The sequence below is a fragment of the Pteronotus mesoamericanus genome, unplaced genomic scaffold (assembly GCF_021234165.1).
Source record: "Pteronotus mesoamericanus isolate MK-2021 breed Mesoamerican mustached bat unplaced genomic scaffold, CSHL_Meso_final contig_246, whole genome shotgun sequence".
NCBI classification, from domain to species: Eukaryota; Metazoa; Chordata; class Mammalia; order Chiroptera; family Mormoopidae; genus Pteronotus; species Pteronotus mesoamericanus.
In genome coordinates this window covers 1,122,210-1,135,952 of record NW_026555104.1, presented here as the reverse complement: position 1 = coordinate 1,135,952, position 13,743 = coordinate 1,122,210, and the positions used below count along the sequence as shown (strand labels likewise).

The 13,743-nt window shown below is 45.4% G+C and overlaps 1 protein-coding gene across 2 annotated transcripts in view; it reads left to right on the top strand.

The window, feature by feature from the left end:
- The window catches only part of PITPNC1 (phosphatidylinositol transfer protein cytoplasmic 1), a 214,271-nt gene that overhangs the window by 159,216 nt on the left and 41,312 nt on the right, over positions 1 to 13,743 (top strand). For both annotated transcript variants that reach the window (XM_054573055.1, XM_054573056.1), the window contains one exon: positions 13,310 to 13,405. In XM_054573055.1, coding sequence (XP_054429030.1) covers positions 13,310 to 13,405 — 96 coding nt within the window. The remainder of the gene's footprint in view (positions 1 to 13,309; positions 13,406 to 13,743) is intronic.

Sequence of the window (13,743 nt, the reverse complement as noted above, 5' to 3'; positions counted from 1 at the left end):
CATCTCGGGGCGCACGGCACAGACTGCCCAGCACCTGACCACCAGGGAGGGGCAGGAGCTTCTTTGTTGCAAGTAACTCCCAAGACTGGATGGTGCACCTGCCCAGTTTTCCTGCTCAGGACTTGCTTCTGGCAATTCAGCTGCTTTCTCCAAACCAGGAAACAATTTTTTGTGACCTTTTAAACTTTCTATTTAAAAACTTTTAAACCTACAGAGAAGTTGCAAAAATAATACAGTGTTCTAGATCACGGGTTGTTAACCTTTTTCTACATCTGCTTTGTCTCTCTCTCTGTCTACATAAATACTACATATTTTTTCCCAGAGCCCTTTGAGAGTAACTTGCAGGCATCATGACCCTCTTCACCCTTAAATACTTCAGTGTACACACCTAAGAACAAGGACTTTTCCTTACATAACCATAGTGCAATGGCTAAGTTCTGGAAGTTTAACCTTGATGCAGTACTATGATCTGATTAAGTCCTATTTACATTTTGCCAGTTGTCCCAAAAATGACTTTATTGGTGAACAATAAAAGCCCTTCATGATTTGTGTTCCAGTGCAGGCACACGCGTTGCATTTAGTTGTCACTTTCTTTGGACTCCTTTAGTCACGAGCAGTTGCTCAGCTTTGTCTTCTGTGACACTGACGCTTCGGGAAGCACAGGCAATGTTTTGCGGATGCCCCTCCTTCTTCAGTTTTCCTACTTGTGTTCTCATGATTAGATTCAGACTGCGCATCTCTGGCCAGAATGCTGTTAGCAATAGTGGGTCTTCATGGACTTTTGTCCCCTCCCATACTGTGTGGTTTCCCGGTGTTCTGTTTTCTGGCCTTTGGAAAGATTTTGATCACCTGCGGTTTTCCATGCCATGTTTGTCACCCAGCTGGCATTGGGGGCCCAGCATGAGAGGTTGGATGCAGCTCAGGCTGACAGGTGTTTCTAGCCCTGGAGAAGGAAGGAAGGTGGCTGTTTGCTCTGAAAAGTCACCCCGAGGAACAAGAGGAAGTATCCTAAAGCAGAGGCAATGGTGGACTTCTGAGCTGGTCTCTAACTTTGGCAAGTTGCCCATGAAGCCTTAACAGGATCACTCCGAGCAGAAGTCAGAGACCAAGTTCCCTGCCTCCATTTGCCTTTTTACCCAAGCTGCTGAGCTTGGGAATTCCACGTGGACGGCATTTCACATCCATCCTCTCTTCTCCATTTCAAATACTGAGTCCCTGGTTGAGGTCCTTATCTCTTTCTAGAGCAATCTCTCACTAAACCCATCTCCCCCAGAGCTATGTATGGGATCCATTTAAACCCTAAATCTGATGATTTCACAGGGGCTGCCATTGCCAGGATGGAATTCTGTTCTGTAGTTTCTTTGTTCTGTATTTCCCGCCTTAAGTTTCTGTTCCCCACAATATCAGATGTTTGTGGAATCTTTAGTGTCAACATCACCTGGGACCTTATTAGAATCTCAGGCCCTACTTCAGACTCCCTGAACCAGGACCTGCATCTTAGCAAGTTCCTCCAAATGATTGGTGTTTGTGTGCTTGTTAAAGGGCAGAAAGTTCTATTTAGAACATACTGGAAGGCCATGTTCTGTGCGAGGATCTTAGGTTACCCCTCAGGCTCTTGTCATTGGTATTGAAGCATGATTCTCAAACTGTTCTTAGATCCAAGTGATTCAGCCCCTAAAATTAAATTTTACAATTATATTTCCTAATTTGCAGAAAGAAGGAAATTTAGTGGATGGGATTATTCTCAGTTCTTCTTTCTCACACAAATTTTTCCTAAACTTCAACACTGCTACTTATTAGCTACCAAGATGTCATCTGCTGGCACAACGATGCTAATGTTATAACTCAGAGTTGATGGTGTTTAGCCCAACAGTGCAAATGTTAGAATACAGTCGAAGAGTGCACCAATCAATGAGATTCATCGGTTGTATAGCATACTCCCCACTGTCCCTGGGGCCACATATGCTCATAGTGCTGGGGCATTTAATGGGACCTGAGCAATGACCATCTTTTTATTATTAGCACTCTCGAGCTGCTGCTGGTTCAGATGTGCAGAATTCAATGATATGAAAGACTTTTGCAGTCGCTTGTCAATTTTATTTCATCTTCCATGGGGTAGCCTAATAGATAAATGTATTTTAAAACAAAAGTCATGATGGGTTGATGGGTTTGTTGCCGCTTGCTAGATTGGGCTTTAGTTGGGGAGATTTCAGAAGCCTAAAGGTTCAGCCTTTCCTTGAGTGGTACTGATTTGTGACCCTCTAATTTAGCAACAGCTGAGTCAAACCACTTATTAGTAGTGGTGGTGTTCCCCGGGCGATTCCATCAAGGACCTAGCATTGGGGTCTCTGGGAGCTCAGGAATTAACCAAATGTTATCCCCCAAAATGAATCCATATTCACTAGATATATAGTTGCTTTACTTAAAGGTAATCAATCAAGAAAGGCGTGGCAGAGGCCGTGACCTAGAAAGATGAATTGGTGTGACCCAGACAGATGGAGTGGGTGGGAAAGAGCCTTCGGAGCAAAAGGAAGAGCAAGAACCAGGGCATGGAAGCTTGAAATAGTGAGTTGTTAGGGAGCTTGGTGCCCAGAGGGGTGAGTGGGGCGTACTTCGAATAAGGAAGAAGGGAGGACGTCCTAGGCAGTGTACGTGGAAAGGTGGAGGCAGATGTATTAATTCTGTATGTTTGTGTAGCATTTTGGAGTTTTCATAGCACCTTCACACCCATTGCCTGGTCCTGGGGGGGCAGGACACGAAGAACCCCCACCCAGATGATGAAGGGGAGAACTGGAGGAGTTTCTTGGGCCACTTAACTTGTAAGTCATGGAGCCAAGAGTAGAACCAGCTATTCTGACTCCTAGGCTGTGTTCTTTTCACCATAAACTGATATGTTCCAGGGGTGATGAACAAACCATTCTAGGTTATCAGGAAGAAAACTTCATGGGCGGGTATGTGGACGGATGGATGATGGATGGATGATGGATGATGGATGGATGGATGGAGTTTGGAAACCAGAGTCTCAAGAGAAAGGGAAATTAGAGGTCCTGCAGGTGTCCAGGTGAGACAGAGGACAGGAGGTCCTTCAGGGAGATGGACTGGTGAGGTGGAGAGGCAATGGATTTAGCAGGACTCTGTGCCTGACGAGACAGGAGAATGAGAAAAGAATAAGAGCCTAGGATGACCCCCAGGTCTCCACCTGGGATGATCAAAGGTCCACAAGAGGAGGAGCCAGCTCAAACCGTAAAGCCAAAGGAATAGGGTTGGAGATGATAAATGTAGTTTTGAATATGTTAATTTTGAGTAAAACCAGAGATGGGTGTCCATAGTCGGTTGTTATCCAAAGGCCTGGAAATCAGGAAGTGTCTGGGGTATACAGAGATTTGTTAGGTCATTAACAATCAAAGATTAGCATTTCATTACAGGTGTTCACTGTCTTATAATAAACCATGTGATAAAAAAGAGAAAAGACAGGAAAAAATGGAAAGGTCTTAAACATTAACAGTGAACAGTGGGAAGCTTGGTTCATTTATGTTACAGCCATATAATGAAAAGGGAGTCAGACCTTGAAAATGATAGTTGGCCTTGTGGTGACCCTCCCCCAGCCCGCCCCGCCCTGCCCTGACCCAACCCTTTTCGATGAGACTAACACCTGACAGGGACCAGCCCTTACCAAGGACAGGTCAAAGTAGACTGGGCTTAATCTGCCTTAGGTGGTTGCGTCCTCACTGCTCCCCAGTGAGGGAGGATGCTGCTCAGACTTCCCAGATGAGAAAAGTGAGGTCCCGCTGTCCTCGGTAGCAATCCCCAGGCCACCCAACCGCGCAGCACAACCCGGTCTCAAACCCAGGTCTGCTGATGCTGGCATCTGCTCATCACCATGCTGTATTTTCTCTCTCTGTAGATATCGTATATTCTCCATGATGAAAGAGTTTGATGATAAGGGAAAAAGAGAAATGCTGTTATAGTAGAATGACACGAAGGACAGCCCCCAGCTGACCCACAGCTGTGCATTCGAGAGCTGGTCCGACCCAAGAGGAATGACGCACCACGGGCTCCCCCTTACTGGGGGAGACAAGGACAAGCCCCATCAGGGGCCTAATTATGCCTCCACCTTGGGAGGAGCTCAGGAAGCCAACCCCTCCCATATTATGGCCCACGTCTGCTTACCCAGGCCTGGAGAGCTCCTTCTGGAGCCTTCCATCAGCTGCCTGGGGCAGCTCTGTGGAGCTCAGCCAGAAGGCCCAGCATAGTCCCTGACTTTGCCTTGGGAGGTATTTAGAACATGCAACAATCCGTTCCTTTATTTTGTTTTTGTTTTTTTCTGACAGTTGAGACAGTATTTATCATGAGCCTTCAGGGGTCTGCGGCTGGTGCCTATCCCGTTGTTTTGCCCAGAGAGGCATGCCGGGAGGGGGCTGGAGGGTGGCGCAGGCCCTGAAGTACCTGTGGATGCTTGATTGGTGGACAAGAGAAGGAAACTAGCCTCTAGAGAGCAAGGCTGCTGGCAGCCCTCTTGTCACTCTCCTGTCTTCTGACTTCCCGGTGTGGCCTCCCCACCGCGCGGGCCTCGGCAGGCCATCTATCTCAGTATTTTATTCTCTCCCCTCGAGACTGAGTTAGTGGCTTCTCAGGGAAGAACAAGCACCAGCTGTTTTTCTGTGTCAGGAACTCTGCCTCTCTGCAAAGGATTCATTGTTTGGGCTCAAACAAGGTTTAGGGGGAAGGACGCAGATCAGAGCGACCTTGCAGTGTCAAACCCCAGACACAGAGGCTATTGAAGGCTGTCCCCGAGCGAGCTGCGAACGCTTCCAGGTTAAATATTGCTTCGTCAGTTAGAGAAAACCAGCAGTTCTAGTTTCCAGAGACCACCCTGCAAATTGAAATAAGAAAGAACTGGGAGAAATTGAAACTATTTTAAGCTCAGCTTCGAAGGCTTATTTAGGAAGCATATTGATCCTCCTGCAGAGAAACCATATAGTCTCTCAGGTGCCAGGATCCACACGTGGCTGTGTGAAGTGTGGCCCGATTGCATGGCACAGTCTGTGTGTCCAGTGGGGGCTGCGGCCAGGCGGAAGAATTCAGGCTGAGGCTGCTCTGTCCCAAAATTAGACCAGGCTTATGAAAAGGGCCTTGTTATGGCTGCCCTGGGAACCGTGGCTTAGAAGCTTATTTGTGCCATAAAAGCCTTTTTAGTAAATGAATTGAGTGGTAGCGTTTGTGACCCTTCTGCATTGCTTTCAGGTACTTTCCTGTCCTTTTCATAATTAGTGGCCATGGCCTGGAGCACCTTATTAGAACATTGTTTCTTCAGTCAGAATCTGTTTCTCATCGGTCTTCATGTCACTGATTACTGCACCTTCTTCCTCGCCTTCCATCTCACCCAGATGAGCCTGGGTTCACCCTTGTTCCCTGCGTGGACTTCAGGTCACGGCATGAAATGGTTCTCAGCCCTCCACTGGTTTGCTGGGACTCTTTCTAGACCCAAATCCTGGGCTAGAAAGAGTGTCCTCCCCCTCGAAGGGATCATGCTGTGAATTCACATCCACTTTGCTGTGCTGTGTCCCCTGAGACCCCCCTGCCCCTTCCCTTCCCTGCATCCTTTCTTCTCTCATCTCTCGGTTGCACTCATCTGCCAGGTGCATTTAGCGGCAGCTTTTTATTTTGAACTTCACTGGTGAGCAGTGCCCTGTATTCCTGTCCTTCTGTCTCTTTTGTTGTCATCAGATTTCTGTCTTGTTTTTTGAATTTTCTGCAACCTCTTTGAGGTGGGTGGAGAGAGGGAAAGGACAAATCTCCACCACTGGCCCATGTGAAAGAGAAAAATTATCCATGTCACTTGTTAAAGACGGTAAGGCCAACTTCATTCAGAAGGACAACACTGGGGTTTTGTCATCGAGGGAGAAGTGGGGCTCAGTTCTGAGCACAGCAAGAACCCGAGGAGACGCACAGCCACAGCGCAGGGTGGGGGCTGTGGATGGAAGGAGGATTATTGCTAAAACTGGACCAATGATCCAAGGACAGAGCCCAAGGGCAAGGCCTGGTCAAAAAGAGGCCCTGGAGGGGCCTGACTGAGGTTTGGTTAAGGAGTGAGTTTTCATCACCACAAGCTGGTGGCTTGAAACAACAGAAGTTGATTCTTGGGCAGTTCTGGACTGGAGGTCTGAAGTCAGGGTGTCAGCAGGGCCACGCTCCCTGTATAGGCTTTAGGGAAACATCTCTCCCTCTTCCAGTTCTGGTGGCCCCAGGTGTTCCCTGTCCTTACTTGATCTTTTTCTTGCGTATCTATGTCCTCTTATAAGGACACTCACTAGCGATGGGATTTAGGGGCCACCCTAAATCCAGGATGATTTCATTTCAAAATCCTTGGTCCATTCAAGCTGCTATAACAGTATCACAGACTAGGAGGCTTGTAAACATTAGAAAGTTATTTTTCACAGTCTGGAGGCAGAAAATCCAAGATCAGGGGTGCCAGTGTGGCTGGATTCTAAGTTGCAGGCTGTCAACCTCTTGCTCTGTCCTCACATTGGTAGGACAGCCTAGGGATCTTGATGGAGTCTTTTTCATAGAGCACTAATCCCATTCATGAGGGCTCCACCCTCTTGACCTAAGCACCTCCCAAAGGCCTCCCCCCAAATACCATCACATTGGGCAATAGATTTCAACATATGAATTCAGAAGGACACAAATATTCAGTCCATAGCAACCCTTACTGATTATATCGGCAAAGACCCTATTTCCAAATATGGTCGCATTCTGAAATTCCTGGTGGGCTTCAATTTGGATGAGACGCTATTCCATCCACTACAGGAATATTCATCCATCTGCTTATAAAGAGGAATTAGCATACACCCTGCAACCCAGCACTCCCACTCCCTGGGAGGTACCCTAAAGAAGTGAAAATTTGTGTTCACATAAAAATCTGTCCACAAGTGCTTTCAGCAGCTCTGTTCATAATTGCCCCAAACAAGAACGGGTAGGGATAAACAAACTGTTCTCCATCCACACAGTAGAATAGTGCTTAGCGATAAAAAGGAATGAACTCTGATTTGCACAACAATAGGATGAATCTCAAAAGTACTACACTTAGTGAAAGGAGACTATATAAAAGGGTTAAAGTCTGTTATTCCATTTATATAACATTCTGGAAGAGACAAGCTGGCAACAGGTCATGGGTTGGAGTGTGGGAAGAGTGACAATAAATTCATTTCTAGGGGTGAAGACACTGTTCTGTATCTTAGTGTACTGCTGGGTTACACTAAGAATCTATACATGTGTTAAAATTCATAGAACTGTACACTCCCCCCAAAATAAATAAATAATTATTGTTTATAGGCCCAAGGAGTCTAAAATAAAAAGCAGGGATCAACATATCTTACTGAAGGGATTAAGTTGTCATTTATTTTTTTGTGATGACCAGCTGGCACTAGATTTTGTATAAAGTTAATTTTTGAAATTTTGTCTGTCCCATAATAAAAGGATTAAAGGATTGAGTATAACCTTTATGGGTGGTTGCTGACTTTTTTTCCTTATTACACTTGTCTCTTTCAAATTAAGAATATCTAGTTTCTGAGAAACTTTATTTATTTTTAATTTTTATTTATTGATTTATTTTAGAGAGGGAGGGAAGGAGGGAGAAACATCGATTTGTTGTTTCACTGATTTTTACATTCATGGGTTGATTCTTGTATGTGCCCTTTCTCAGAATCAAACCTGCATCCTTTTTTATCTCTATCTTAATGGCAATGCTGCGTGCTTTTGGGTTGGATCATATAGTGTAGCTATTTATGAGACAGTCACAGTTGAATTGTGTTGGCATGAAAACGTTCTTGGTGAGAATACCAGTAGAGATGGGGTAATAAAATGATGGTTTTCCTCATCATTAACTTGAACTTTTTTTTTTTTTTACTAGCCCTAAGTGCTTTCAGGCCCTGCCCACCAGGCATGTTGCTGTTAGATAATAATCAGTAAATCATGAACTAACTCAAGCCTCAAGCACCTAATGTATTAGCCAGGGACCAGTATCTACCACCTTCCACCAAACCAGTGGCCACTTTACAAATCCAGAGCACTAAAATGAAAGCATTGTCAAAACAATAATTGTGCTTCCAGTGTGGCTGCCTGGTGAATTCTTTGTTGGTGTGTAAATTGCTTGCCCCTGGGACCTCCCAAGTGCAGCGAAATAAAGTGAGAGGAGGACAGTGGCTTAGCTGGGATTCTTTGTACCTTTAATCATATCTGAAGCATAAAACAAGATGACTGGTAGATTTGTCTCCAAATCCCTACTGATCAACCGCCCCTACCTTGCATCCTTGGTAACTTGGGCAGATGACAGGAAGATAAAGTCCACACAGCACCTAAGCTTGGATCTTTTTCCCCCCATCAATTTTTTTTAATAAAAGCCTTTATTTTTTTTAGAGCAGTTTTAGGTTTACAGAAAAATTGTGCAGAAAGTACAGAGCATTCCCATCTAAACTTGGATCTTAAACCACAGGCGTGACTATTATAGAGAAAGGGGCTGCAGAATCCATGAGTCTCAGGGTTGTGGATTTCTGAAGTGTCCTCGGACACAGTGATCTCCCTTGAAGGGCTGTAACAAGAGATCACAAAATTTAGAAGCGTCTAGAAGCAAAACAAGAGATATTACAAAAATCTACACACTCCTGTCCAGGGAAGTCTACTGCATCGTTAAAACACAGTCCATATCGATCAACGCACCTTTCCCTCCTGATTTATGACTTCATGACTCAGCCTTTGCCTGTGTCAAATGACAGGCATCTCCCTTTCTCCATCCCACCATCCCCATGTATACCTTCTAGGGAAATCTTTTTTAAGAATGGGGTTATTAATGACTACCTAGTCATTCTTCAAATGCATAATCGTTCATCAGATGAATTTATCATAATTTCCTTGGCCATTCTCCCATACTGGGACATTTCAGCTCTTTGCTTTCTTTCTCTTTCTCTATTTTTTTTCTTGCTATTACAATAATGTTTCAGGGAAAATCTTTGTGCATAATGCTTTCCCTTAAGATTCTGAAGATAAATTCTCAAAGCTTAAGCTTACTAGGTCAAAATATATGAAGATATTAAAGGTACTTGAAACTTAATGGTCATAATGCTTTACCCCCAAAAAAGGGAAAATTATTCTCTTTATATTTTAGAATCTATAAGACAGTATTTATTTGGGAGACTCACCTTTTCATTGTCATGTTGCTCAGTTCATATTAAAAGGAGTTTGTTTATGGAGTGTTTATTGCTTAGTGGGGGAGGGGGTAGGAGAGTCAACCAGATTGGCTCTGAAATCCACCGCAGATGATCCGTAGGTGGGCATGTCTCTGATAAATAACCAAAGATGGGAACATTAGGGGATATAGGGAAGGTACCACAATTATTGTACAATAACTCCGAAACCCAGCTGCCATCTCAGAAAGAAACAAATTCTGCCCAAGGCCTGAGGGTACATAACACCTGTGTCAGGTGTGATCCTGGCAGAGTTTGACTTGATGATGCATCAACTAGCTGCATCTGGTCCTAAAGCTATCGCGGCAGACTTCTTACTCAGAGAGGTAGTGGTTGGACAAGAGTTCTGGCAGCTGCTGTCATTGCCACTGGGGATGGCCAAATGAATACTTACTCTTGCTGTTTTCTCTGGGGGCCTGGCTAAGCCTCTGTCTGTTTGTAACAGTGTTGGTTTAATTCTGGACCATGCCCTAAACTGAGCGTGAAGATTAGACTGTTTCACCCCAGCTGTGGCCTCTGATGACACTCCATCGTGACCGCCCCCACTTCCTCTGTGCATCACCCAAGTCGGCTGGCTGTGGGGTAAAGGGACAGAAGAGAACTGAGCCAGAGAGCGAGCCCTGGGAGACTGACGTGACCCTGAGGTCACTCCACATCACAGACATTTTAACTGGGAAGAATGTTCATGGTTATCTGGGACACTTGATCTCAACCTCACTGGGACCACAGATGTCTTTGATAATCAGATGAAAGCAGTCAATCTCTCCAGAAAAATGCACCTCTCCAAATTCTGAGTACAACTCCTGGATGGCTCACAAGTTCCTGATCGCAGCCATCTACAGTAAGCCTTTTAGTTTGTAGATGAGGACACAGAGACCCAGAGGAGGAACAGGCCGTTGCCCAAGCCACGCAGAGGAGATGACTGAATTTGCACTCAGATCGCCTGGTTCCTGGCACAGGGTCCATCAGCCAAGGCCAGGAGGGCTCTGCTCAACGGTAAGCCCTGTTTGGGGACTTACGAAGAGTCAGAGTGCTTACAGCCAGGGAACTAGAACTAACGATTGTGACAGGAAGCTAAAATCAGTTAGGAAACAATATTCCTGCTTTAGAGTTCTCTTTGGAAAGCAGGATCTAATGCCTTCCATTAATTCAGCAGGCGCTTATTAAGAACCTCAGAGCATCTCCTAAAATGTCTAATCATTGGGAGATTAATTATTTATTGGAAATTATGACTCTGTAATCTCAAGCCTGAAGAGGCTTATTGATGTTCTCAAAGTGATTTTTTTGGTGACTTTGTTCAGGTGATAGGAATCCCGCCCTAAAATGTGCGCTGCAAAGGTACTTGGTGTTTCATCAACTTTAATGCAAGGGTTAAATGTCACATAAATGAAGGAAACCAGAATTTGAACTGAAGGGTACATACTGCAGCCTCAGCTACTCAACAAAGGGAAGAAAAGCTCCAAGTCTTTGGGGACATACATTTTATAAGTACAGTACAAGAACCTGATTCCAGTTTCATCTTTCTGGAAAGAAGCAGGAAGCACTTTTGACTCATAGGTATCTTCTCAGCTGGGTGCCGAGAGGCAGCCTTTTATCACAGGAGAAGCCCGGGGTGAAGGCTGGAGACTTGCCCTGAATTGGAGCTTTTCTGCTGAGGAAGAACAGACTTGGAAGGGTCCCGTCTCCATGGCTGGGGCCCAGACTCTGTTGGAGAAATCACGGTCCTAGCCCATGGAGTGGCGGAGAAGTTTGCAGGGTTGTCTGGACCAGCGCAGGCCCACAGTTGCTGGGCAGCAGAGGACAACACTCTGGGCACAAGTTAGATGAGACTGATGGCAGGTGTGTAGAGTCGGATCACCGCAACCAATGAAAGGCCTCGAGTGCGCGGTGCCGCATCCAGAGGGCCGCGGTGAAGGCCAGGGCTGCACAGTCACCAAGCAACAGGACACTCCGGGCACACATCTGGGACAGCACTACTGAATGTCCCCATTGATAGATTCTGCAGCAGGAGTAAGATCCAAACCAAGAAGAGAAGCCCCCTTCTTCCAGCAGGGTCCCTCCAGTACATGGTTTAATGTTGTACTTGCTATAAAGTAGAAGGATGTCCAGGGTCCAGCCACTCATCTCAGAGCGGAGGCCAAAGGGTAAACTTGGAGCTGGGAGGCAGGAATGTAACTGGTATAATGAGTGATCAAAAATGTTTGAATTAGCCCTGGCTGATGTGGCTCAGTGGATTGAGTGCCTGCCTGCAAGCCAAAGGGTCGCTGGTTTGATTCCCAGTCAGGGCACAGGCCTGGGTTATAGGCCAGGTGCACAGTTGTGGGCATGCAAGAGGCAACCACACATTGATGTTTCTCTTCCTCTCATTCTCCCTCAACTTTCTGCTTTCTCTAAAAATAAATAAATAAAATCTTTTAAAAAAAAGTGTTTGAATTAAAGTAGGAAAAGCTGCATAATCCGTCAATAACTCTCTTAACCCCTGTTTCTTTCCCCTCCTTTCAGACTCTTAAATTTTACCACCAACAATTGTCAAACCTCTCTAACTTCCTCTGTAATTTACTCTCCAGAAGCTCATTTCCCTCTGGGGCGTTCCATGTTGTCTTGTTTTTAATAAGGCATGAGTCTTTCTTCTCTTGGCACATACCTCAATGAGAGAGAGAAAACACACAGACATCCACAACTTATTTCTCCACTCAAGCTCGAACCTGTTTCCCCACCATCTCTTTCATTTCAAAGCAGTCCACCTGTCCCTCCCAGACACTGTAGGAGTGTCCCAAAGCACTTGACTTCAAGTGGCAGTGGAAGGAATCAGAGCTGATCCAGGAACGAGCCTTTCTCTGTCTTCAGGGAAGATGCAGTGGCCCCCGCAGGTCAGACCATGGAGTTCATCTCCTTGGACACGTGGGAAGGAGCCCAGGTCTCCTAGATGAAAATGAGCGACAGAGCAAACAGCAGGCTTGGAGAATAATTGCCAGTGCCAGTATTACTCAGAAAGCATTTGGAAAAGACTAATAGTTTCACCTTGAGAATCAAAACAGGGAGAGTGTAGCATACAAAGAGGCCCGCGGTTGCTCTCCTGGGAGATCTTGTTATTAATAGGCACCAAATTTGTGTCAAGACAATGTTCTGAGGCATCAGCCACCCTGTTCTTCCAAAATATTTCATTCCCTTCTGAAGAGTCAGGTTTAATTAGTGTTAACGAATGATTCCCCTGCTGGAATTAGTTCAGCAGTGAAGCAGGGGCATAGTTAAAACTTCCTGCAAGGATGAAGTGGTTTTGCAAACTTAATCTGTTTACCATCCTTCCGAAGGGCTGGGAAGCTCATCCCTTTCATCCAGAAAAACTAAAGGAATGTAATCTTTCCACCAAAATGTATGTCTGTATATGTGGCTCTCTTACAGGTTCCTTTGCAAGTGATAGACACTGTGGGCCGTGAAACCCAGAGTAGACCGGCCGGAAGCCATCTCAGTACCTTGTCAAAACCTTCTCACCCCTGCGTGCACCAGGGAAACCGCGCTCCTAATGATCAAGAGCAATACCATGTGTATCCCTGGGTAATGAGATCATGGACAGTCTTCATTTTCTTCTGTTTATTTGTAGTTTCTACAGTGAGCATGTATTATTTGTGAAATTAAATAGAAAATTTTTAATTTTTAAAAAAACCCGCATTTTTTAATTCTCTCAATCTCAGGCGGTATTACTGCTTTATGCCTCACCTCTAGCCGGACCCTTTTTAGCCTTCTCACCCCCCATTCAGATTAACTGCCAAAAATCATCAGACGTCATTTTGGGAAGAGATTTATTTCTTCATTCTTGAACTTCTGAAAACAACCTTCCTTTTCTTCTTCCGAGCAGTGATTGATGCTACACCGGCCTCCGATGCGGCACAACGCAGGCGGTGAATGGAAGCCTTTCACGCTTCCTGCACACTGAGAGGCAGGCGGAAAGCACCAGCCGGGGCTCTGAGCCTCGTGAGGGGGCCCTGCAGGGTGTTATTCTACCCGGGGGCACCTTGAGGATGTCACCTGGTATCACTAACCTTTGATATGTTGCTCTGTTCTTTCAGATTTTTGACAATGAAGCCAAAGACCTAGAGAGAGAAGTTTGCTTTATTGATATTGCCTGCGATGAAATTCCAGAACGTTACTACAAAGAATCTGAGGTAAGCAATAGATGGGATGACATGCGGAAGAGATTCATTCATTCAGCAAATACTATTAAGTCCATTCTAACCTAGGAGCTTTCCATCTATCTGTCTTTGTGTTGATTCACTTTAGTTTCACATCTTGCTGGATTCTTATTTGCAGCCTCAAAATAAAGTCCCAGCTCCGCAAGGCCCATCACTGGCCATGGCTGCCGCGCAGTTTCAGTGTAGCCTTCCTGTGTCCCCAGTTCTGCCATCATGCTGGGCAGCAAACTATTCACAAGGCTGAACTATCCAACATATGGGTGGCTCTGAAAAAGCAGCAGTTACCTCTGGCTTCCTGTTTTTCCAGGCCC